We start from the raw sequence: 21,136 nt of genomic DNA, 5'->3' as shown, positions 1-21,136 counted from the left end.
TTCAGCTATACCTGAGACCCCCCCACCCCCACTCTCCCACCCAACCTCATCCCAGACATGGGGCCTCAGTCTATCTGCTCCAGGGCCATTACATCCCTGAGCTCAGGCTGCAGGGAGCCCGAGGCAGCATCGAGTAAACATCAACATAGCTCCAAAAATACAGTTCTGTTATTCAGATCAGAGATGCGACCTTTTCATGTTTTCATGTTGTGCAAATGGAATAAAAGGCTTTGATGAGGATAGATAGATAGATAGATAGATAGATAGATAGATAGATAGATAGATAGATAGATAGATAGATAGATAGATAGATAGATAGATAGATAGATAGATAGATAGATAGATAGATAGATAGATAGATAGATAGATAGATAGATAGATAGATAGATAGATAATCATGCTGACAGAAAAAGGGGCAGGGGAATGAAGGGAGGGATGTCTCACTCCTATAGTTTTCTTCATGCACTAAAACAGGCGTCTATATGAAAGCACCTGACAATATTTCAGACACAGAATTAACTAAAAAGTGATATTATACCTCACAAATCTACACGTTCTCTTTACTTTGAATAAATAAACGCAAAACAGATTTTAGGACAATGCAACATTTCTCTCCCTATTCTCTTTAAATCTGAAGACTAATGTCCACTGCAGATTGTCACTGCATCATGAGAGAAAATATTAGAATCAACCTTACCTTCTTCAGCTCCAAGCAGACTAACAAAAAAAGCTCTGCACGCTTTTCCTGCTGCTGGTTGAATAAGCAAATCCAGGTGGGAAAGTGTTTGCACACCACGGTAAGCTCTTATATATTGCCTGCAAAATTAGCTGTTATTACTGTCACTGTTTAGTGATGGCGAGCTTGAAAAAAAAAAGCCCTCTGCAATCAAGAACTAAGCGCATCTTTGCAAATTATAGGTAATTGTCAATGTCCAGATTATGATAATGGAGGCCCTAATCCTAGAGAATAATTATTGTGGAGTGTTACAGTTGAAGCTGTCCAGTAAAGCTAACTGTCATTATTTAGACTCGATTTGCAAAACGGGGGGAAACTAGCTGAGTGGAAAATGTTCGGTTGGAAATAAACAGGGGCTCTCGATATAATGGTAGCACGAGTGTGTGAGTATTTATGTGTGTTTGTTAGAGTGTGTGTCTGTGTGCGTGAGAGAGATACATGTAGGGGACCATTCAGTAGTTGTTGTGTTTATGAGGGGATAAAGGCCTTCCGCGTGCATCTGTGTTCCATACAGTGCGCGTGCCTGAGTGTTTTTGAGCGCGTGCGCTATTAAAAATATCAAATGTTCTCAGGTGACCTGCGCGCGCTGTAATTACGCCGCTTCTGTTTATAGCCTACAGCATGAATTAGGTTGGAAACAACAAGCACGGTGGCGTGTTCCACGATGAAGAGGAACGAGAAAACGAAGACGAACAAGACCTCTCACTAACGTTTGCAATTTGCTTTTGTCTACCGTGGAACAGATATTTTCTTAACAACACCCCGCATTTACATCACGCCCCCCCCCCCCCCTCCCGCGATATTCTCTCCCAGAGTGGAGAAAGGTAGGCATAAATTAAGGGCGAGATTTTTTGACCAGACCTGATGAAAGAGAGAGAGAGAGAGGGAGAGGGAGAGAGGGAGAGAGAGAGAGAGAGAGAGAGAGAGAGAGAGAGAGAGAGAGAGAGAGAGAGAGAGAGAGAGAGAGAGAGAGAGAGAGAGAGAGAGAGAGAGAGAGAGAGAGAATTCAGTGTGTCAGGTGTAAATGGTGAATGCATAGTTCAGTGTGTGGGTCAGATGCAGTTTTGTTGTGGTGATGTTGTTGTGGGTGTGAGATTCAGAGGGGAGTGGAATGTTGTGCAAAATGTTTTGTAAAATAAATAAATGAAAAAGTAGGTGATGTGTGTGTGTGCATTGTGGGTAAAATTCAATTGGATCAATTTTCTAATGTTCGTCAGAGCCTCGCGTTTACTCAGCGGTTTTGATGCGGCAGCGCTGGCATTTGCCTGCAAATAACATGGTGAAATTGTGGAGGATTTGCTTTCCCCCTCCACACTTTTTTTTTTTTTTCATTTTACCCGGAAGGTGGGCTGCATGCGGCCGGGAGTGGCAGAGCTCTGGAGCCGGTCTACCCCCACAGGAATGCGGATTGTCTCAGATCTCCGTGCCGCCCCCCTCACCCCCTCTCTGCCATTCAAAGCGGCTAATTGTAGGGGACACAAAGCGCGAGCGACTGCACAGTGTCTGCTGCAGGAGGAGGCTGTTCTGTGCACAGAGGAGCTGCAAGGCTGAAAGACTCAATCAGGGGATTGATCAAAAACGTGATCAGAGCCAGTATACTAATTAAAAAATAATATATTTTATAATTAACTAAATAATAGCTAATAATACTCCAGGACAATAGATATTGGATGATAGGGTGATATTATTGTACAAATATTTATCCAGAATATCATCCACACACCAATATTCATGATTTAAATATTACCATGACAAAGATTGTTTAAAAATAATTCAGGGATTTGTGCCACCTCTGACTAGATAGCCTATAATAACATACTGGTAAAAGAAAATCATTGTAAAGGATTGTTACAATGACGTATTGCAGAAACCACAACATCTACAAATTGTGCCATTCAGGAAACACAAATTGAGGATGGTCTAAATACTACAGCAGCGATGTTGAACAAAAACGGTTTTCAATTAGCCTGTATATTTGTTCTTTATCTCCCATTTATAAATTCACAGATATGTTCTTTAATAATACTCCATATATATGAAGGTCCAGGAAGAAAAAAAAACAGGCTAGATTTAGATTAGATTTACGATATTGTCCATAAAGTCATGTCACACTGAGCAGCTGTGATTAACTTGTGTAACGTCACCTGAGGCTCACAGACATTATTTATGAGTGTGAGTCTTTGTCGTGATTTTCCGTCTTATAAATGAGGGTCAAAATAATAATAATAAGAGACTGCAGAGATGCCGAAGGGTTCAAAGGTCCATTGTCCATTTAAACGTTTAATAGTCTTCCAAAAAAATGCAATAAATTACATGCACACATTTACACATTATACACGTTTCTTCTATGACTGTCATCAAATACATTGCATATTCCTCTGAAATTTGAACACGAGTCCCATAGAAGGAGGAGAAAAAAAAATACTTGAAATGAACAACCGTTTTTTGTTTTTTTCAATATAACGTCCCTGCTCCAAGAGCCAACGAGTGCTGTATCGAGTTAGGGGTCTGCAGGTGGGATGTCATGGAGCTGCCGGCAGAGGTGTACCATGAACCCGCGTTTTCCAAAAAGTTAGCCGCCGTGGTGTTGATGCTTTGAGGCTGCAGGCTGTGCGGCCTCGAGGGGCCCTGTGTGTCCCAAACGGCCGGGGACTGTGGGGAGTTGCATGCCATAGGGTCGCTGGAGCTGGGGCTGTGCTCCGGCGGAAGCTCGCCATTTTTCATGATCTTCTTCAATTTTGATCTCCTGTTCTGGAACCAGATTTTGACCTATAGCGGAAAAAGGCGAAACACAGAGCCGTTATTATTTCATGAAGGCTGCAGAAGAAAAAACATATTTTCAAGACGCACCGTGCGTAAAGCGCACAGGGACACAGCTCACCAAAACGGTCATTATTTCCAAAAATACGATTGTTAAACAATCAGAAGGACAACAAAGCGTTGATAATAATAAAATAATAATACATGATATTAATTCTAACCTGTGTTTGCGTCAGTCCCAGCGAGGCAGCAAGCTCGGCTCTCTCCGGCAGGGCCAGGTACTGTGTGTTCTGAAAGCGTCTCTGCAGGGCGGCCAGCTGAAAACTCGAGTAGATGGTCCGAGGTTTCCTCACTTTCTTCGGCTTGCCGTTCACCATCCTCACCTCAGGCTCGCTGATCTCCTTTTCTATAAAACGATTAAAAAAAATACAAATAAAAAAAGAGTATAGCCTAAATAATTGATCTTAATAAAAAGGTAGCCTCTCTCTATTGTGTGACAATAGAACAAGTTGTGATCTTTATCAATTAAAATCCAAAAAGGACAACATTAGCCTATAAACACTAAATGTAGATCTGCTGACAATAAAGGACAGAAAGCGTATTCTCAAACGTCATCCAACTGACTCTTGCCGTTTGTAAAAAAAAAACAAAAACATGTATTGCTTTTAAAATCTTTAAGCTTCACCTTGCATTTGTTGTACAAGTCTGAATCTTAAAAATATGCGATTAAGACAGATGTTTTAAATCACGCTAAAATGTAAACATTGCTTATTTAAAAAGTAGGATAATGGTGGTTATCCATTCATAATCGTCTTTTCTCCTGTTAGAAGTAAATCAGTGTGCGGGCCGTACCTTGAGGACTCGGCTGGGCTTGCACTCTGCTGTAAGTCCCAGCATACTGGTGGTAGGCGGGGGTCGTGTACGAGCTGTAATCAGTGTAGGATTTTGTCGCGTAATTTCCTGCTGATCCACTGACTCCCGGGTATTGGAACTGGTAGGCATTGAGTGGTTTCCCGTACGATGTGGAACTGGGCGAGCAGTAGCCATGAGTGACTCCAGCGGCCGGACTATAGTAGCCAGAATCCGTGGCGGAGGACTCGGGTAAAGTAGGAGATTCCTGAGACGGATGGTGCATGGTGGAGAGTTGAAAAGAGCTCTGGAAGTCTGAAGGTTTCACACTTGAGATCCTCCGGTCGAATACTCCAGTCATAATTCGCGAAGAAACGAGTGGGTTTTGTTTTGATTTTATTATCAAAAAAGACGCTGTCTAACTCCAAAGCGGTGTGAAAACTACACTGACATCGTCGGAAGGTTCCTGGGCCGTCGGGCTCTGGTGAAGACTGCAGCCAGCCCCGCAGCAAAGACTTGGTTAAATCCTAAATCGCGCTCTTACGCACTGCAGGGAGGATCTGGTTCCATTGGCCAAGGCGCACACAGACACAGCTACACCCAGTTCACTCCGCCAGCTTTCTTATAGGGGGGGAAACCACCCGGGCTATGTGGCTGCATTGTTGTGTTTTTATTCTATCAATCAATGAAGGCAATTAAAGTGTTGGCCGCGTGGCCTATCGACGTTTACAGAGAGATACATAAGAAAGACTCATCATTACCAATGAGGCCTACTTCTTTAAGACCGGTCCTTTAATAACATTGTTCTGTTTTTTTTCTTTTCTTTAAACATTTGATCAAAAAGTCGCTGTTTTATTGATTTCTAAAATTGACAGCATGAAATGACGTTTGCTAATTTCAAACAGAATAAAACATAACACTAATTTAAATTAGGATTATTTAAAATCTTCGGTTCTATTATTTATTTATTCAATTTATAGCAAACTAAACCTAATTAAATAATATATTTAATTCATTTCTGAATTTAGGCCTATGGTCTTTCATCCGTGTTTAATGTCCAGTTAACGTGACATCAAATTAAACCAGTATATCCCATTTCATGTTCTCTGACATTAACCTGAAATCACTGTTTAAGTCTGTGTTTCATACACATACCAGCAGTTTTCAGATTTTTTTTTATTATAATGAAAAAAATACCGCTTTAGCTAATGTGATGATACAATATTCATGTTATCTTCAAACCTTATATGGAGCATAATCAAATCTCAGCCCCGGTAGTCTACTCATTAAGTGGTGGACAACGACGACTAGTGGCCAAACCGAGGAGCTGCACAACAAACAAAAAGAGTGGAAGACTCCCAGAGAAAACCAAATGGACAGATAAAGTTGGGTGTTACTGATGTTATCATCCACCTCAGTGAACATGTGGGCAGCCTAAAGTTATCCAAACAGAGGATTAAAACACAGACTTCAATGACTTTTTTAAACAATCCAAAGCAGGTGTAAGGGTACTTTAATACTTTATCACCGTTTTTACTTTTCACAGTGCATATAACGCTTACCAAACAACAAAACATAAAGTGATGTAAAAAAAAAAAAAAAAGGAGAAAAGGAAGAGGAAGAAAAGTCGAACGATAACTTATTCATACATAATACCTTGTCAGTTTTTCTGTCAAGGCAGAAGGCTGTTGTCCTTTTCTACTTATTTTACTGGTTCATTATACTTGTGAAAAATCAATGTGATTTTCATTACCCACCTCAGAAACATGTAGGCGGTGTCTATATGGTCGTATCTTTAACTTTAAAGCGCTTTTCTTCCAAACTGGACCTTAATAAAACTCAAAGAATTATTCATTCTTTCTTTAATCAACAAGTTACTCAGATAAACCTACTTCTCTTTCGCTTAACATTATTAAACAATGTACATAAACTAAAGAAGACAAAATGTACCTGAGTGTTGCACATTGTTCTTTCTTACCTGAGTACGCCCCGGAAGTACTTCCTAAACCCGCGCAACGAATTTCTTCTTGTTTTGTTTGACCTGTGTAAATATTAAAGTGTACATATTCAGGTCTTTCCATTTAAAACGTTTTTATTTCTTCGGTTTGTTTAATAGTATATACAAATGCAGGGCATATTGGTAAGGCATACCACTCGTGCTTTATTATGTTATATCGGGGAATAAACCTTTCCTGCGATTATTAGATTTGAATTCGGGTCAGCGCGCAGACGTGCGTCTGACGTCACGGGAAAGTGCGACCAGCAAGATTGTTCCCCCATCAACAATAATTTATAGTCTAACATTTATGGCCTTTACACCAAATGCACTGGTTTAGAGCTTCTAAGGATTGGGCCATAGACTATAGATATAAGATATGGACCCGCATTTTATTGTTTGTGAAAGACTATATATAAATTGAAAATATCTGATACATGAACGCGCATACTAGCGACGTTTATTATGTTTTGTTTCTCTGTTACAAATCTGACAGGTTACCTTATTATAATAAGTATATCTTTTTTAAAGTGCAAACACATTTGAAAACCTTGTTTGCGCTTGTGCCATGTTGAAATTAAAATACAACTAAACATGTAAGTAACGTAATGGTTCAGGCTGCTTGATGGGGCGCAACTAAAGACGGAAGTGGAGTGGAGGGAATCCTCTTGGCCTGCGTGGTTCTTTTCTCTCGGCTCCTGTTTTGTGTGTTGGGGGGATGGGGCCGTGCCGAGGAGGATGAGACGCTCCACATATTTACCACTTGGCTAACTAAATATCTTTATTTCTGAACTGGGCTTTCTCCATTGCGCTTGTTCATATTACATACTTTTCGACCACGTATGAGTCTCGGTGGGATTTCTCCTGAATAAAGTGGGGTGTTCGTACGTCCACGACACACGCTTAAAAAAAAGTCGACAAAATGTATTCCTCTGCTGGAGGTAAGTGAAGCTAACATTAGCATCGGAGAAACGACACAGCTACTACACCTTAACACTAGTCACAGTGTTTTTGTGCTTCATTGCATCGAGCCATTGCTGAGAAAACAGTCTCAATTGTTGTTTCGGTTTTTCCTGATTATTAAACGCGTGAAAATAATAGGATCAGGAACATCTCGTCCCGGTCTAAGTGGAGGCTTTACTAGCGTGCAACAACAAGGAGCTGCATGTAGCTAGCCGAGTTAGCTTCTCGGTAACTCGTGATATAGATACCTACTACGATCTCACAGGGTTGTGTTGGTGTTTGTATTCTCACTCATTCGAGGGGGAAGAGATGATTGTTTTGAGGATGTGCTAGTTGAACACCGAGTAGAAAGTTGAAGCGGCCGACCATGCTATCAAACTGATCACCAATCTTAGTCATCATGGGGGCAGTATCCAACTTCACTCAGTGATTAAACATGTGTTACCACTTTTTCCGGACAAGTAAAGTTAAGGACGCCGTGATATTTATCTGTAATCACATTTCAGCCTTTTTTTTAAACATACAGAGGTGAACGAGGAGGATGCTCGTGAAGTTTGACACCGTGTAACAGTTGGTTTTCATTTTGCAGACAGACTCCTTATGTGACAGTGAATGCAATTAATGTAAATGTAATTTATCCAAGTAAAGTCTGCACGATGTTGGCCTCCTTTCTTGCGTACTTATTTGTGTAGGTTCAGTTTCAAAGTGTGGTCGCTATGTTGCAGCAGGCATCTCTTCTCCTAGTAGGACTGAATTTCAAATTGTCTTAGTTTGTGACTTAAGGTTATTTCCTTAAGTAAGGGTGGCTTCAGCAGACTTGAGATTGCCAGCCTGCCAGACTCCCTCTGTGTGCACATTGATAAGGGCTCTTGTGCTTTAGAAGCGATAAGAGAGAAACACATACTTGTGAGTGTTAGCTGTTGAGAAGTAAAATTAAAAATCAGTCAAACTAAATGCGTTGTTGTTGCTTTTTCTAACCTGTGTGCCTATTGTCACCAAACAGAAACGTACATCTTCACTGCTATTAGAAATGTACCCTCAGTGTGTATGAGATAGTATTATAGACTTCTTAAAATGTCTTTTGTTGCCCCTCTGTAGCCTCTGAGATGGCTGAGGGACCCCGTTCCTCCGGGTCAGCGAGCTCTGGTAAGTTTCTATTCCATATTTGGGCTTTAAAAACCTTAAACCGCCTGCCACATGTTTCCAGCGTTAAAGGCAAAAAAAAGACTTTGCCCATCACAGTGTTAAGTCCTCAGAAATACAATTTACACTCATGGCTGTATAATGAATTAGTGCACAGGCCATTTAGCACTATATATAACGAAGACAGTGTCATTTTAGACAGCCCTCTGAACGCACCTCATTTTGTACTGTTAATGACACCGGCTTTGTAAACACCCAAGGTTGTTCAATATATTCAGTACTAGGTTTTATGGGTGTCGTTCTGTTTGAATAAGCAGAGCTGGAGCAGTAAGATAAGATGGGCATGGGGAGTTTGCGCTGAAGCTCTGCGCTCTAATATCTGAAGCTGCAGATACATGGTGTCTTTGTGGATCAATGCTTAATGCATCTTCTCCAGGGGAGAAAACGAGTTGTTCAGAGGAGAGAAGGGAAAAAACGACTAGACTGTAAAGGATCTAATAAACTTGTGAATTGTAAATGACTTGTGTCCAGATACTCTCAGGTCCTAAAGACTGTGGGAACATTTCCAATGTCTGTTTAATTCAAGCTCCTTTTTTTTTTTCTTACTCATTTTGCCTCATTTCTTGTTTCAGACCCCCCATCGTCCCCAGTGCCAGAATATGTGTTCAAGCCTCCATCACGGCCAGACTTTGGCACCATGGGCAGGACAATCAAGCTCCAGGCCAACTTTTTCGAGATGGAAATCCCCAAACTGGAGGTCTACCATTATGACATCGACATCAAGCCCGAGAAATGCCCCAGGAGGGTCAACCGGTGAGTACCAGCAGCCCCCTCTACGCGGACGTGTACCTGGCATAGGCTCTGTGTTTATTCATCTGTTGTTCTTTTCTTCAGCGAAATTGTGGAGCACATGGTCCAGCACTTTAAAACACAGATCTTTGGTGATCGAAAGCCAGTGTATGACGGGAGGAAAAATCTCTACACCGCCATGCCTTTACCAATTGGCCGAGACAAGGTATGTCATTTTCAAAACAATCTGCAACAGAGTAAATAGACACTTTTTTTTTTTTTTGAGAAATCTTCTAATCATCGATTTGGAAAAGTAAAAATTTCACTGCAATGCCGCTGTCTTCATGTCCTCTTCGCCCATCTGTCACCCAGGTGGAACTTGAGGTGACCATTCCTGGTGAAGGCAAAGACCGCAGCTTCAAAGTCTCCATCAAGTGGGTGTCTTGCGTCAGCTTGCAGGCTCTGCACGAGGCTCTGGCAGGACGGCTACCAAGCGTCCCCTTTGAGACTGTCCAAGCCCTGGACGTGGTCATGAGACATTTACCTTCTATGAGGTGGGTTTGTTGTTGTTATAAGTGAGATTCACGATAGTTGCTTTTAAATGAGTTTCTGGCAAATAGAAATGTGACAATCTTGTTTGAACTTGTCTATAAAATCCAGTTGACCCACGAGGCTTGACTTCACTCTGTTATCTCCACATAAGCCTCGTTTCCACCGAGCGGTTCAGTTATATTTTGTGGTTTACAGAAAGATTCCCAAATAACCAATCCATACTGTCCTACTTTTTTGGGACCCTTCTGTTGAGGTGCCAAGAATATCGATCCCACCCTAAAAGGTGGAGCTAAACATCGTTGATTGGTCGAAAGAATCGTCACTTCCCGTGTGGCAGTGCCAAACGTAACCCTGCCGTGTTTAAACACACGATTGTTTATTTGTCTGCGTTTCTTTTCGCGGCACACAGCCTTCTCTGGAACAAAGCTTGATTTGAGTTTTGTAATAAAGAGTCACATGTCAGTGACGGAGTCGATGAGCTGCTGGATATCTTCAACCGTTGGTTTTGTTTGTCGCGTTTTTCTTAGTTGTTGAATTAATTAGTGGGGTAGCTGTTAGCGATTAGCTGCTGTGATGTCACACTATTAGGTAGCTGACGTGGCTATCAGCGTCCAGCTTACACGCCGCCTAACAAATATGGCACGGTTGGTTGTGGAAACGCAAAGGGGATCAGGCTTTACCGAACCAAGCCGTACTCATACCGGACCGGACCGCTTGGTGGAAAAAAAAAAAGTCATTTTTCTTTGTTCCTGTAAAACGTTTACTTCAAATGTGTCACCAACAGCATCTTCATTCACAGAGAGTCAAAAATGTTTTCCCTTTTTTTTAACCAGTCATTAAGATACTTTGGTCCCTGTTTGTGTACTCATCCTCTGTTTCAGGTACACTCCAGTGGGCCGGTCTTTCTTCACTCCCTCAGAAGGATGTTCGAACCCCCTGGGTGGTGGTCGAGAGGTGTGGTTTGGCTTCCACCAGTCTGTCAGGCCTTCCCTTTGGAAGATGATGCTCAACATCGATGGTACTCCCAATAAAGTTTCTCCTTACTTTAGATGTTCGATTTTTGTCCACACCATGTGAAGTTTTGTTCTCTCGGTAACGGTGACTCTGACCCCATGTGTGCCGCTTTTATTCACAGTTTCAGCCACTGCGTTCTACAAAGCCCAGCCTGTAATCGAGTTTATGTGTGAGGTCTTGGATTTCAAAAGCATCGAGGAACAACAGAAGCCCTTAACCGACTCTCAACGAGTAAAGTTTACAAAAGAAATTAAAGGTGAGTGAACTTCTCAGCAGAAGCTGTTGTAGTTGCTCGCCAATCAGATGAGAGATCAAATATCTGTCGCCGCGAGGGGTTTCTTTTATATTCATACTTTTTTTTTCTGTGTCCGTCTGTCGGAGGATGGGTGTTCCCGACAGCTTCACGTTTCGTGTTTTTACTGTCAATCAGTTCTGTGAATCTTGAAACTCAAGTATAGAATTGTGTTTGTGCGGCGTCTGGATGTGAGAATGAGAACATTTATCTGGTCTGCTACGCGACGTTGAGTTTAGACTTCCCCTTCCATGTCTAACATCAGAGTGCACACTCCCAGACGTGTCGTGTTTGTCGCCTTCGCTGAGCGACTTTAATGACCCGGACTCAAAGTGAAACGCACGACCATAACATGCCCTATCAATTACCCTCTTTAAGCACACTGAAGGTGTTCTGACCTGGAGCTGCTCACGTTTTAATATGACGATGGTAATGTAGGGAGCTCCTCTGCATTTCATTTTAGACGTCCAGTCAAAAGATTTGTTTTTGCTCGAATCTCTGTAAAGGCTCGGACACATCAAGGAGATCGTCGGTCCTAGTTGGACCTACGGTGAGCGATCGTCTCCCTCTGGGGTTTTTTTTTGTGTCTGGCTCCGTAGCAAACCGTTGGCCTCCTGTTTTTTTTTTCCCCCAGGCCAATTTAAGATGTTGAATATGCGCTTACGCCATCTGTGAGAGGAATCTCTCTGATTGGCTGTTATCACACCATGTTTTGGATTTGAAGTACTTTTATTACGAGTGGTGGGAAAATGATCTTCTTGTGTCGGACTACCGCCACCTGCTGGCATGGAGAGTTACTTCCTCTCACGCATGCGCAGAACGTACGTGGTGGTTGGCTGTCGGCTCTAGTCTTTGCGGTGCGTTCAAGTGCAACTCAATCGGCATTCGTCGCCACTGTTTCATTGCTTCCGTCAAGATTCTTTATTGTGTAATCTCACGATAACGTCTATTCATGAAGGTGAAAACTCAGATTTACAGTTCAGACTTTGTATCAAATGGTTCAAGAAGTGCCGTCTGTAAATGTGTTCAGTTTGTCCTTTCCTGCCACATGTACAGACTTTATGAACTATATCTGAAGTCCTTCAGATGTCTCTTCGTTTTCATGTTTATGGTATTTAAAAAAAATTTGTTTATCTTTTTACATGATTCCTATACCTAGGCCTGAAGGTGGAGATCACTCACTGCGGGCAGATGAAGAGGAAGTACAGAGTTTGCAACGTGACCAGAAGGCCGGCCAGCCACCAAACGTAAGCCTGCGCACTTCATCACTTCTGTGGTCACCTTATGAATTTTTGTGGGGTTTTTTTGGGGGGGGGGTTTCCGTCGGTTCTCTCTGTCTCTGTGTGCAGCTTTCATCAGCTTGTTTTTAGTTCTTGGAGAAATGTGGTTCCTCTCTTCTTCCCTCAGGTTCCCTCTGCAGCAGGAAAACGGCCAAACCATTGAATGCACAGTAGCACAGTATTTCAAAGACAAATACAAGCTCATCCTGAGATACCCCCACCTCCCGTGTCTACAGGTGGGACAGGAGCAGAAACACACCTACCTACCTCTTGAGGTAAGCGTCACCGACAGATCCTGCACATTCTGCTTTTTTTTGCTATTTCTTCTTCGACTTTTTCTGAGTGTTTTCTCTGAAACTGTTGTCTTGTTCCCCAGGTGTGTAACATAGTGGCAGGGCAGCGCTGCATCAAAAAGCTGACCGACAATCAGACCTCGACTATGATTCGTGCCACAGCTCGATCGGCACCAGACCGCCAGGATGAGATCAGTAAACTGGTGAGTCACTGACGGCGTTTTCACACGTGCACTCCTGACATGTCCTAGAAAAAAAGATCAGGACATTCGGGACCTTAATATAGTAAACAAAATGTTATGTGAGGTGAGCAGTCAGAGTATACAGAAGCCAAACAGAGCCCAGCGTGAATGACTTCATCGATCTGCTCATCGAGTGTTTCTGCTTCATTCACACATTTACTCACCCCCAGTTTTACTCAGAGGCTGGTAGGAGAAAGTCAAGAAGGAGCTGGGGTAAAAAAAATGTTGATTCATACATGCAGAAAACTTAGGACAAGTGTTGACTGTATGAATCTAAGAGGTCGGTTCTGAAACAGAAAAACCATAAACAGCCTGCCGTCCTGGTGCGTCACGGCGTCAGATCGTCCTCCACAGCGTGACGTCACACTGATTCAAACCCTGGTTACGGTAATATTTGAGAAGTCACACAAAAGCTGAACAGCTTTCCTGATCACTGCGAAGTTCGAGCGAGACATCTCTTATTGGTAGTGCTGGTCTCATCAGAGGTCATTCCACTGTTACGCTGCGTAGCTGTGTTCATGAATGCCACACTTTTTTGGAGTACGGCTGATTAGAGTAGAAAGGAGAACCCCCCCCCCCCAAGTAGAACGTGTCTTTGTCAGCTCAATGAAGAATTGCAACATTTGAAGGACATTTCATCATCGCCATGTTTGCAGGGGTCGGGTTGAAATGATGGGAGGAAATACTCACAGCTAACAAAACAGTTTTGTCTCTTTCTTTTCTTTTTTGTCAGATGAGGAGTGCCAACTTCAACACTGACCCTTACGTACGTGAATTCGGAGTGATGGTGAGGGATGAGATGACAGAAGTAAACGGCCGAGTCCTACAAGCACCTTCCATTCTGTACGGAGGCAGGGTAAGACGATCACATGGCGTGGATGTGCCTGGAGCGACCACTGCACTCATTTCACCGGCATCATAGGATCAACGGGACGTCCCGCAAACAAACTAGCACTGCTGAACCAGCCTTGTGTTCATTGTTTGTTTCAGAACAAAGCAATAGCCACACCGATCCAAGGAGTCTGGGACATGAGGAACAAGCAGTTCCACACTGGCATTGAGATCAAGGTGTGGGCCATCGCCTGCTTCGCGCCGCAGAGACAGTGCACTGAACTCCTGCTCAAGTACGTGAAATCTTCCTCCGTAATGCAAACCTGTGTCTATGTCGTCGTCCTTCTGATGGTCGGTAAGACAAAATCAGGGGCTGGCGATGTAACGACAAGAGTCTAGAAAGCGCCCGCAATGCACCTTCAAAATAAAAGTCCTCAAACGCAAGGAAACATTGACACGGCACACAGCTGTACTCGCAGCCCTGGTTCTAGACTCTTTTGCTCCTTCAGGTCTGCAGTCTTGTAGCTCTACAGAGGCAGCAGAGTGTGAGTTGAATATATTCAGCTGTGCCATTCTCATCTGAAATGCTTGGCTAGGTTTTTTACATTGCATTTGTGCTCTGATCTAGGTTATGTTTCAATGTTTATACGAGTGTTATATCGTTGATGCCATAGTTTTTTTTTTTTTATAAATATCTGCACAATTTTCAAACATGTACAACAAGACATGTTCTCCATTCCGCTTTGATGTTTGTTACGGCTGTCTCTTACAAACCTAAACCTAACTGAACCATGTCTCTCAGAGCATTCACAGATCAGCTGAGGAAGATCTCGAGGGATGCAGGGATGCCCATCCAGGGTCAGCCTTGCTTCTGTAAATACGCCCAGGGAGCGGACAGCGTGGAGCCCATGTTCAGGCACCTTAAATACACTTACCAGGGCCTGCAGCTGGTGGTCGTCATTCTACCCGGAAAGACGCCGGTCTACGGTGAGGGATCGACTCGTGCGGTCTGGAGTTCACGCAAAATGAGAAAATGACTGATTTCATAAGCAGCAAGCCGACCTTATGACAACTATTGCTTTGACAGCATGCAGTGACGATTGGACAGTTAAAATATTCAACCAATTTTTTTTATTTTTTTTCAAATCAGCAAGGATTTAATCATATTTGAGTCCCATGAAGTCGCTCTGATTTTAATGAACAGTCCTGCTGAGTAACTTTTACTGCTTCAATTGAAGCTTTAAGGAGAAAAAAAAAAAAAAAAAGGAGTTTGGAACAGATGAAGTTACAGTTTCTCATTGAAACCTCAGGAATCACATCTCATGTATTGATTACCACGTAAAAGGATTGAGAGCTTTACAGATAAAGACGCCACAGAGGTTAATCAGACTACGCATCCTGTCCCAGATGGCCATCTGTTTTTACCTGCTGGTGTTTAATTAATCCCTCAACTTGTTGTCCTCGTGTGTGTGTGTGTGTGTGTGTGTGTGTGTGTTGCAGCTGAGGTGAAACGTGTCGGGGACACCGTACTTGGCATGGCCACGCAGTGTGTGCAGGTGAAGAACGTTCAGAAAACAACTCCTCAGACCCTCTCCAACCTCTGTCTGAAGATCAACGTCAAGCTAGGTGGTGTCAACAACATCCTCCTCCCGCAGGGCAGGTGAGCAAAGACTCACTCAGAAAGAATTTAATCGATTTCAACACCGAACAAAAAAAAATGTCAGTTTTACTCTTCTTTGCTTTTTTTGTTTGTTTTTAACTGCGTCTACTCTTTACCTTTTCATTCCAGGCCGTTGGTGTTCCAGCAGCCGGTGATCTTCCTAGGTGCAGATGTGACTCACCCTCCTGCAGGAGATGGCAAAAAGCCTTCAATCGCTGCTGTGAGTTGCATCACACCATTCACATCTAAAAAAAAAACACCCAGGGTTGCTATCTTAAGCCCGAGAATCACGGTCCATCAATGCAGTTCTGAAGCCTCTTTTAACTCGTCGTGTTAGCGTTGTGGCCAGAACGTTCATCATCGTATGGCTAATTCCTGGCTCCTCCCTCTCGTTGGTATTTCCCCGTTCAGGTCGTGGGTAGTATGGATGCTCATCCCAGCAGATACTGCGCCACCGTGCGGGTGCAGCAGCACCGCCAGGACATCATCCAGGACCTGGCCACCATGGTCAGGGAGCTGCTCATCCAGTTCTACAAATCGACCCGCTTCAAGCCAACCAGAATCATCTACTACCGTGATGGCATCTCTGAAGGCCAATTCAACCAGGTGAAACTCATGGTAGTGATGATTCAGACAATTATCAGAATGCAGGACAATAACAATGAATATTGTGTGCAGTAGATCTTAGTGTCTACATTATTCCTTTTTTGAATGTGTAGATGTTAACACCTAAGAACAGTCCTGTCATCATAATTACCTCTAACTCTGTGCAAATGTTCATCTGGTAATCCTTCATGTCCTCTGACTTGGCTCCATGCAGGTCCTTCAGCATGAGCTGCTGGCGATCCGTGAGGCGTGCATCAAACTGGAGAAGGACTACCAGCCTGGTATCACCTTCGTGGTGGTGCAGAAGAGACACCACACCAGACTGTTCTGCATGGACAGAAACGAGAGGGTGAGGACGATGTCTGTCACATAAAGTTCGTTAAAAAGAGAGAGAGCTGAATGTTAGCCTTTCCCATGAAAAGTTGTGCTGGTCGGACGGTTACTCTAGTTTGACATCTAGTCAGGGTTACCGAAAGTAAACATGGCACCAAACTCTAAGAGCTTACTCTCACAGTTAGATTCACTTACAGACCTTTAATAACACTAGATCAAGTATATAATTCAAACACCTGCTTGGTTATGTTTTTTCCCCATGTCTGTAAAAGGATTAGAATCCAGCCTAACTCACTCGTGTGTTTGTGTTTTGAAGGTTGGGAAGAGTGGCAACATTCCTGCAGGCACCACAGTGGACACCAAAATCACTCATCCATCTGAATTTGACTTCTACCTTTGCAGTCACGCTGGAATTCAGGTAAGAACTGGATGAAGAAGACGCGTAGCAAGTAGCCACCAAGAAGAATGCAAATATTGACCATGCACAAAAAAAGAAGAAAAAAAATCTGGCTATCATCAGAAGGCAGACTCTGCAGGATGTCACCCCCCCCCCCCCCCCCCCCCCCCCCAATTCTGAAAATCTATTCTCACTTCTTGCAGGGTACCAGCCGGCCGTCTCATTACCACGTGCTCTGGGACGACAACCACTTCACGTCAGATGAACTGCAGGTCCTCACATACCAGCTCTGCCACACATATGTGCGCTGCACCCGGTCAGTCTCCATCCCAGCACCAGCTTACTACGCCCATTTGGTAGCTTTCAGGGCTCGCTATCACTTGGTGGACAAAGAACATGACAGGTCAGGACTCAAAGCCTTTTTAAACTTTTTTTTTTTTTTTTTTTTTTTTTTTTTTAATGGTATGATCAAACGTCATGAAAGACTCACGCGGTTCCCCAAACGTTTTGAATGTTTGTGTTGCAGTGCCGAGGGCAGCCACACATCAGGCCAGAGCAACGGACGTGACCAACAGGCTCTGGCGAAGGCCGTCCAGATCCATCAGGACACCCTGCGCACCATGTACTTTGCCTGAGACCGCACAACCCGAGGTCGGCGTGGGTGAGACCCCACTGATGTAACACACCAACCCCTCGCTGTCTCACCGTCAGCTGTAGAAAGACCTGTCAGTTGACCATGTGCCCCCCGCCCCCTTCCCTCAACTCACCCAAACAAAGCCAGCTGTTAGACTGTAAGATGCAAAGTAATCCCTCTTTCTGGGCTTTGAGCAAGAAGACGGATCATTGAAAAGTTGTGCATTAGTGAGTATTTTTTTATTATTTGTTGTTAGGAAATATGTTGCAAAAGTATTGAAGCAAAAGTATGTACACTAACAGAAGTAATACTTTCTCAACTAGTGGGCAGTGTCATTGTACGCCAGGGTGATTTTTATTACTCAGAAGTTCACCCTCCTTCTCTTGTCTCCGTTGTTTGAAGGGAGAAAGAACAAATATTGTCACAAACAGAAGAAGGGGCGGGGGGATCGTTAGCTGTTTTTATGCCTATAGATTTCCTCCTGACAAATATTATCAGCCAATCAAAGCAAAGTGCACTGACCAGAATGGGTACTTCAATCAGGACTTAAGTACTTAACATGTTGAGGGTTGTGGGGTTCTTTCACATATGGCACTGTGTGATGAAAAGTGCCATTTGAGACCACCTTTTTGTTGTCATTTCTATGTGAAAACGATGAAATGTTAGGGCACACGCATGACTGGGTTTTCAGTATTTCCCCTCTGATTAAGTACCATAATCTGCCAAATGTGGTGATAACTTGTAGAACAAGAATTCTTCCGAATTTGTTAACAGCCCTTGAACCGACCCTTCGTTTATTCCAGAGGCTTTGAGTGTTCAGGTTCAAACACGGCGCCCTTCTCTGCCTCTCCTCAACTCTCTGATCTGAAAGCGCTTCGCCAGTAAGCCCATTCCTAAGCCGAGAGAAAGTGTACCGGGACCGGTTCCCAGCAAGGACATCTTTCTCATGTACTCTGAGCCGTGTTGATAATAATACACATGACAGAAATCAACACAGAGGGGGACTTGATGAAATCCCTTTTTCTCCCCCTTTTGTTTTCATAGTCTAATTTAATATCAAACGTTTTTGTTTTGTTTTTTTTGTTACGAATATGCATGTAGCTGACTCCTCTTTTAGTCTTTTTTTAAATTTTTTCGTGACGTGCGTTTGATTTCCTCCTTTCTTCACGTTAACCCCTTTCTTTCATGTTTTATTGTAAATAGCCGCAGGATAAATGTTTTCTGCCGTGTTTTGCGTCAGAGCGCAATGTTTGTGTGTGGCGCTTGATATCCAGGCGCTCGGTACAGTGGAGTGAAAGCTGCAGCAGGTTAGCATGATCAGAGTCCCTTAAAAAAAGAAGAAGAAAAAAAAAAAGAGGTCTTTCACTCCATGAAGTGGGAGCAGTCGTCGCACAAATGCTTGGGTTTTATGCAAATGACTTTTCGTGAGTCTTTCTACTATAGGGTCATGTTGGTGATGAGGTCTATTTTGAATAAGCTTTCAGTGGAGGCTGATGCAAATAAGAGATTTTTTTTTTTTTTTTTTTTTTTAAATGACCGGCCCACATGTAGTCTAAATTAACTCTATTTGTATACAGATTTTTAATGTAAATACTCTCTTGCCTTCTAAGACTGTTTCAGTCTTACTAATCGTTCCTAACAGCCCACTTCACTTTGAATACTAAGTTAACACATCATAGTCTTGATTGGAGGCAAGTAGTCTACAATTTCTAACTATGCATCATTTTTAGCGAAGAGATTTATCAGTGGGACTCTCTCACATGAATTTGGGTCATTTCTAGAGGTAGACAATGAGGGCTTTTATTCTCTTTCCTTATTGGTTATTTTATTTCCCCGCCCTCTTTTTAAGCATGTTGCATTTAGTAGCGTTTCTTAGTGCTTTTCAGCATCTTCATTCCTTTTAATTTTTTTTTTTTATTATTATTTTTTTTAAAGGGGTGAAGTATTTATGTGGTCATTTGTAACAGTGTTGATTTTATAGCCTGAAAAAAAAGGGGGGTGTGTCCTTTGTAACACGTGATATTTCTTAGCCAAACAAGATTACAAACTTTTACATGATTTAATATTCACAAAGACACGACGTAAGCACAAAAACAAACAAACAAACAAACAAAAAAAAAAGGAACATCTTGATTCTAGGTGCTAGAAGTTTTCACTGTAAACCACCTTAAAATCCTCACTGGACTAGTCAACGAGGCTTTTTACATGTTACGTTCGTACGAGAGGAAAAAAAAAACAGAGATGCTTCATCATGTCGAAGATCTTTTCTCTCCCTCTGACGACCTGTGTGTGTGTCATCCTTTTCATTTTTACCTGTAAAGCAACTAGAGATCTGACTGACTGTGTTTGTGGGGCATTCTAAGAAGAAGAAAAAAAAATCGCGTACTTGATATTTACTGTTATGATGTCAATATTGTTCTTATCGGTGCTGGTCTCACAACATGTAAATTTGGATGCACTTTGGATAGCAGAGTGTCAGTGTGAATTCTACAGACGTGATCGCTGCAGGAGGCTCGGCCATATCGCGTGACACTGGTGTAATTGTGTGGAAATGGCTGTGTGTTCTACCTCTTGTTACCTGTTAAAGTGTTATGGTAACATCACACTGCTGGCCATTTCTGCATAATTACCCCTGCTTATCTTTCTAATTGGCATTTTTGGAGTCTTGCATTGACAGATGAGGTTTGAAACGCTTGGTGTGCGTGATGCTGTGCACACTTTCTCAGTTTGTGTATTTTTCTTCCCCCCCCATAGTTTTTCATTCAAACTGAAAAGAGAGAATGTGTTTTCTTTCTTTCCTGTACGGAGTTTTTGAGCGTTGAGCTGTACGACCAAATTCTTGACGAGTGTTTGTATTCACTCAGCTTTCCCCTCCCTTTTTTTTTTTTTTTCTTTTCCTGTTTTTTATTCTATGCACCAGTGGGACGACCGACTTCGATTTGAACACCTGAGCAGTTTTAACAATGTATGTGAAGCCTCCGCCAGGTCTCATGAGTGCATGTCCTGGATAAGATGGAATTGTAAACGCACCCTTTGCGGTGCTGACTGTCGCCTTTAAGTTGAAAACATTATAAAGAACATTTATAAAGTCCATATTGAATTCCACGTGGAAGAGAAAAGAAGACTCTTGATCTCTGGTTTGACGTCGATGGATGCAGGGTTTGTGTTCGCTCTGTGATTCTCGCCGCAAAGCTGAAAGTGAGTGAACGAGCGTCCTAAATGTTAGCATGCTAAAATTCATCATGGTTTAAGGAGATGGCTTCTTACTTGTAGTTACGGCTTCTCGTATGTGTTTTAAATGACCTGACCAGCACCTTAACATAGCAGACGAGAATGGAATTGCTTTTTGTCCCTGGAGAAAGAAAAAAAGAATCTCAAGCATTTTGTTGTTGTTTTTTTTGCACTAAACAAGAACAGACACGTGTAGCTGTTTGAGCGGTTGGCAGACGGGCAGCCTCTTTTGTTTTAGTTGGATTTTTAGACGGTGGCTTCTGCGAACACGTTGATGACACACAGCAGAAGGATTCTACCTTTGCGGCCAGCATTCTGCGTGTCGTCTTCGAGGAATACTCCTCCGCCTTCTTTTAAAAAAAAAAATGTAAACAAAAGAGTGAAACTTGGGGTTGGGGTTGCCTTTTTGTACAATGGAGTGAGAGAAAGGTGCTTTATGTAACACAAACTGACCATTAACTACAGACGTGATGTTCTCCGTGGATGCCAACGCGTTGTGTGGGGATTTATACATTTATTAAGTATACAGTAAATA

The 21,136-nt window shown here is 42.7% G+C and overlaps 2 protein-coding genes across 3 annotated transcripts; one reads left to right on the top strand and one right to left on the bottom strand.

Moving 5' to 3' along the window:
• Nucleotides 1-2,984: 2,984 nt before the first annotated feature.
• On the bottom strand, nucleotides 2,985-5,142 carry dlx5a (distal-less homeobox 5a). The gene is made up of 3 exons (XM_079367545.1): nucleotides 4,349-5,142; nucleotides 3,718-3,902; nucleotides 2,985-3,505 (listed from the first exon to the last, which is right to left on the bottom strand). The coding sequence occupies exons 1-3, from the start codon at nucleotides 4,704-4,706 to the stop codon at nucleotides 3,191-3,193; spliced, it is 858 nt and encodes a 285-aa protein (XP_079223671.1). The 5' UTR covers nucleotides 4,707-5,142; the 3' UTR covers nucleotides 2,985-3,190.
• Nucleotides 5,143-6,949: 1,807 nt separating this feature from the next.
• ago2 (argonaute RISC catalytic component 2) lies at nucleotides 6,950-20,742 on the top strand. 2 transcript variants are annotated; one of them, XM_079367432.1, is made up of 20 exons: nucleotides 6,950-7,282; nucleotides 8,403-8,450; nucleotides 9,080-9,260; nucleotides 9,342-9,462; nucleotides 9,609-9,790; nucleotides 10,670-10,806; nucleotides 10,924-11,058; nucleotides 12,254-12,341; nucleotides 12,502-12,649; nucleotides 12,751-12,870; nucleotides 13,643-13,765; nucleotides 13,900-14,033; nucleotides 14,543-14,727; nucleotides 15,241-15,400; nucleotides 15,530-15,620; nucleotides 15,812-16,018; nucleotides 16,221-16,355; nucleotides 16,656-16,757; nucleotides 16,940-17,139; nucleotides 17,263-20,742. In XM_079367432.1, the coding sequence occupies exons 1-20, from the start codon at nucleotides 7,264-7,266 to the stop codon at nucleotides 17,369-17,371; spliced, it is 2,625 nt and encodes an 874-aa protein (XP_079223558.1). In that variant the 5' UTR covers nucleotides 6,950-7,263; the 3' UTR covers nucleotides 17,372-20,742. The 2 variants fall into 2 exon arrangements, with proteins under 2 accessions (XP_079223558.1, XP_079223559.1); XM_079367433.1 differs by having other exon boundaries at nucleotides 6,951-7,282; nucleotides 15,812-16,006.
• Nucleotides 20,743-21,136: the final 394 nt, after the last annotated feature.

This window comes from Symphodus melops (assembly GCF_947650265.1).
Source record: "Symphodus melops genome assembly, chromosome: 18".
NCBI classification, from domain to species: Eukaryota; Metazoa; Chordata; class Actinopteri; order Labriformes; family Labridae; genus Symphodus; species Symphodus melops.
This window is presented reverse-complemented; position numbering and strand designations above follow the sequence as displayed.

Bases quoted from the DNA above. Each gene is read 5' to 3' on its own strand.
- ago2 (XM_079367432.1), top strand. The intron at 13,766-13,899 runs GTAAGACGATCA...TGTTTGTTTCAG, and splicing joins CCATTCTGTACGGAGGCAGG to AACAAAGCAATAGCCACACC. The intron at 16,356-16,655 runs GTGAGGACGATG...TGTGTTTTGAAG, and splicing joins GCATGGACAGAAACGAGAGG to GTTGGGAAGAGTGGCAACAT.
- dlx5a (XM_079367545.1), bottom strand. From the start codon at position 4,706: ATGACTGGAGTATTCGACCGGAGGATCTCAAGTGTGAAACCTTCAGAC. The intron at 3,903-4,348 runs GTACGGCCCGCA...ATCGTTTTATAG, and splicing joins AGCCCAGCCGAGTCCTCAAG to AAAAGGAGATCAGCGAGCCT. The intron at 3,506-3,717 runs GTTAGAATTAAT...TTTCCGCTATAG, and splicing joins TGGGACTGACGCAAACACAG to GTCAAAATCTGGTTCCAGAA.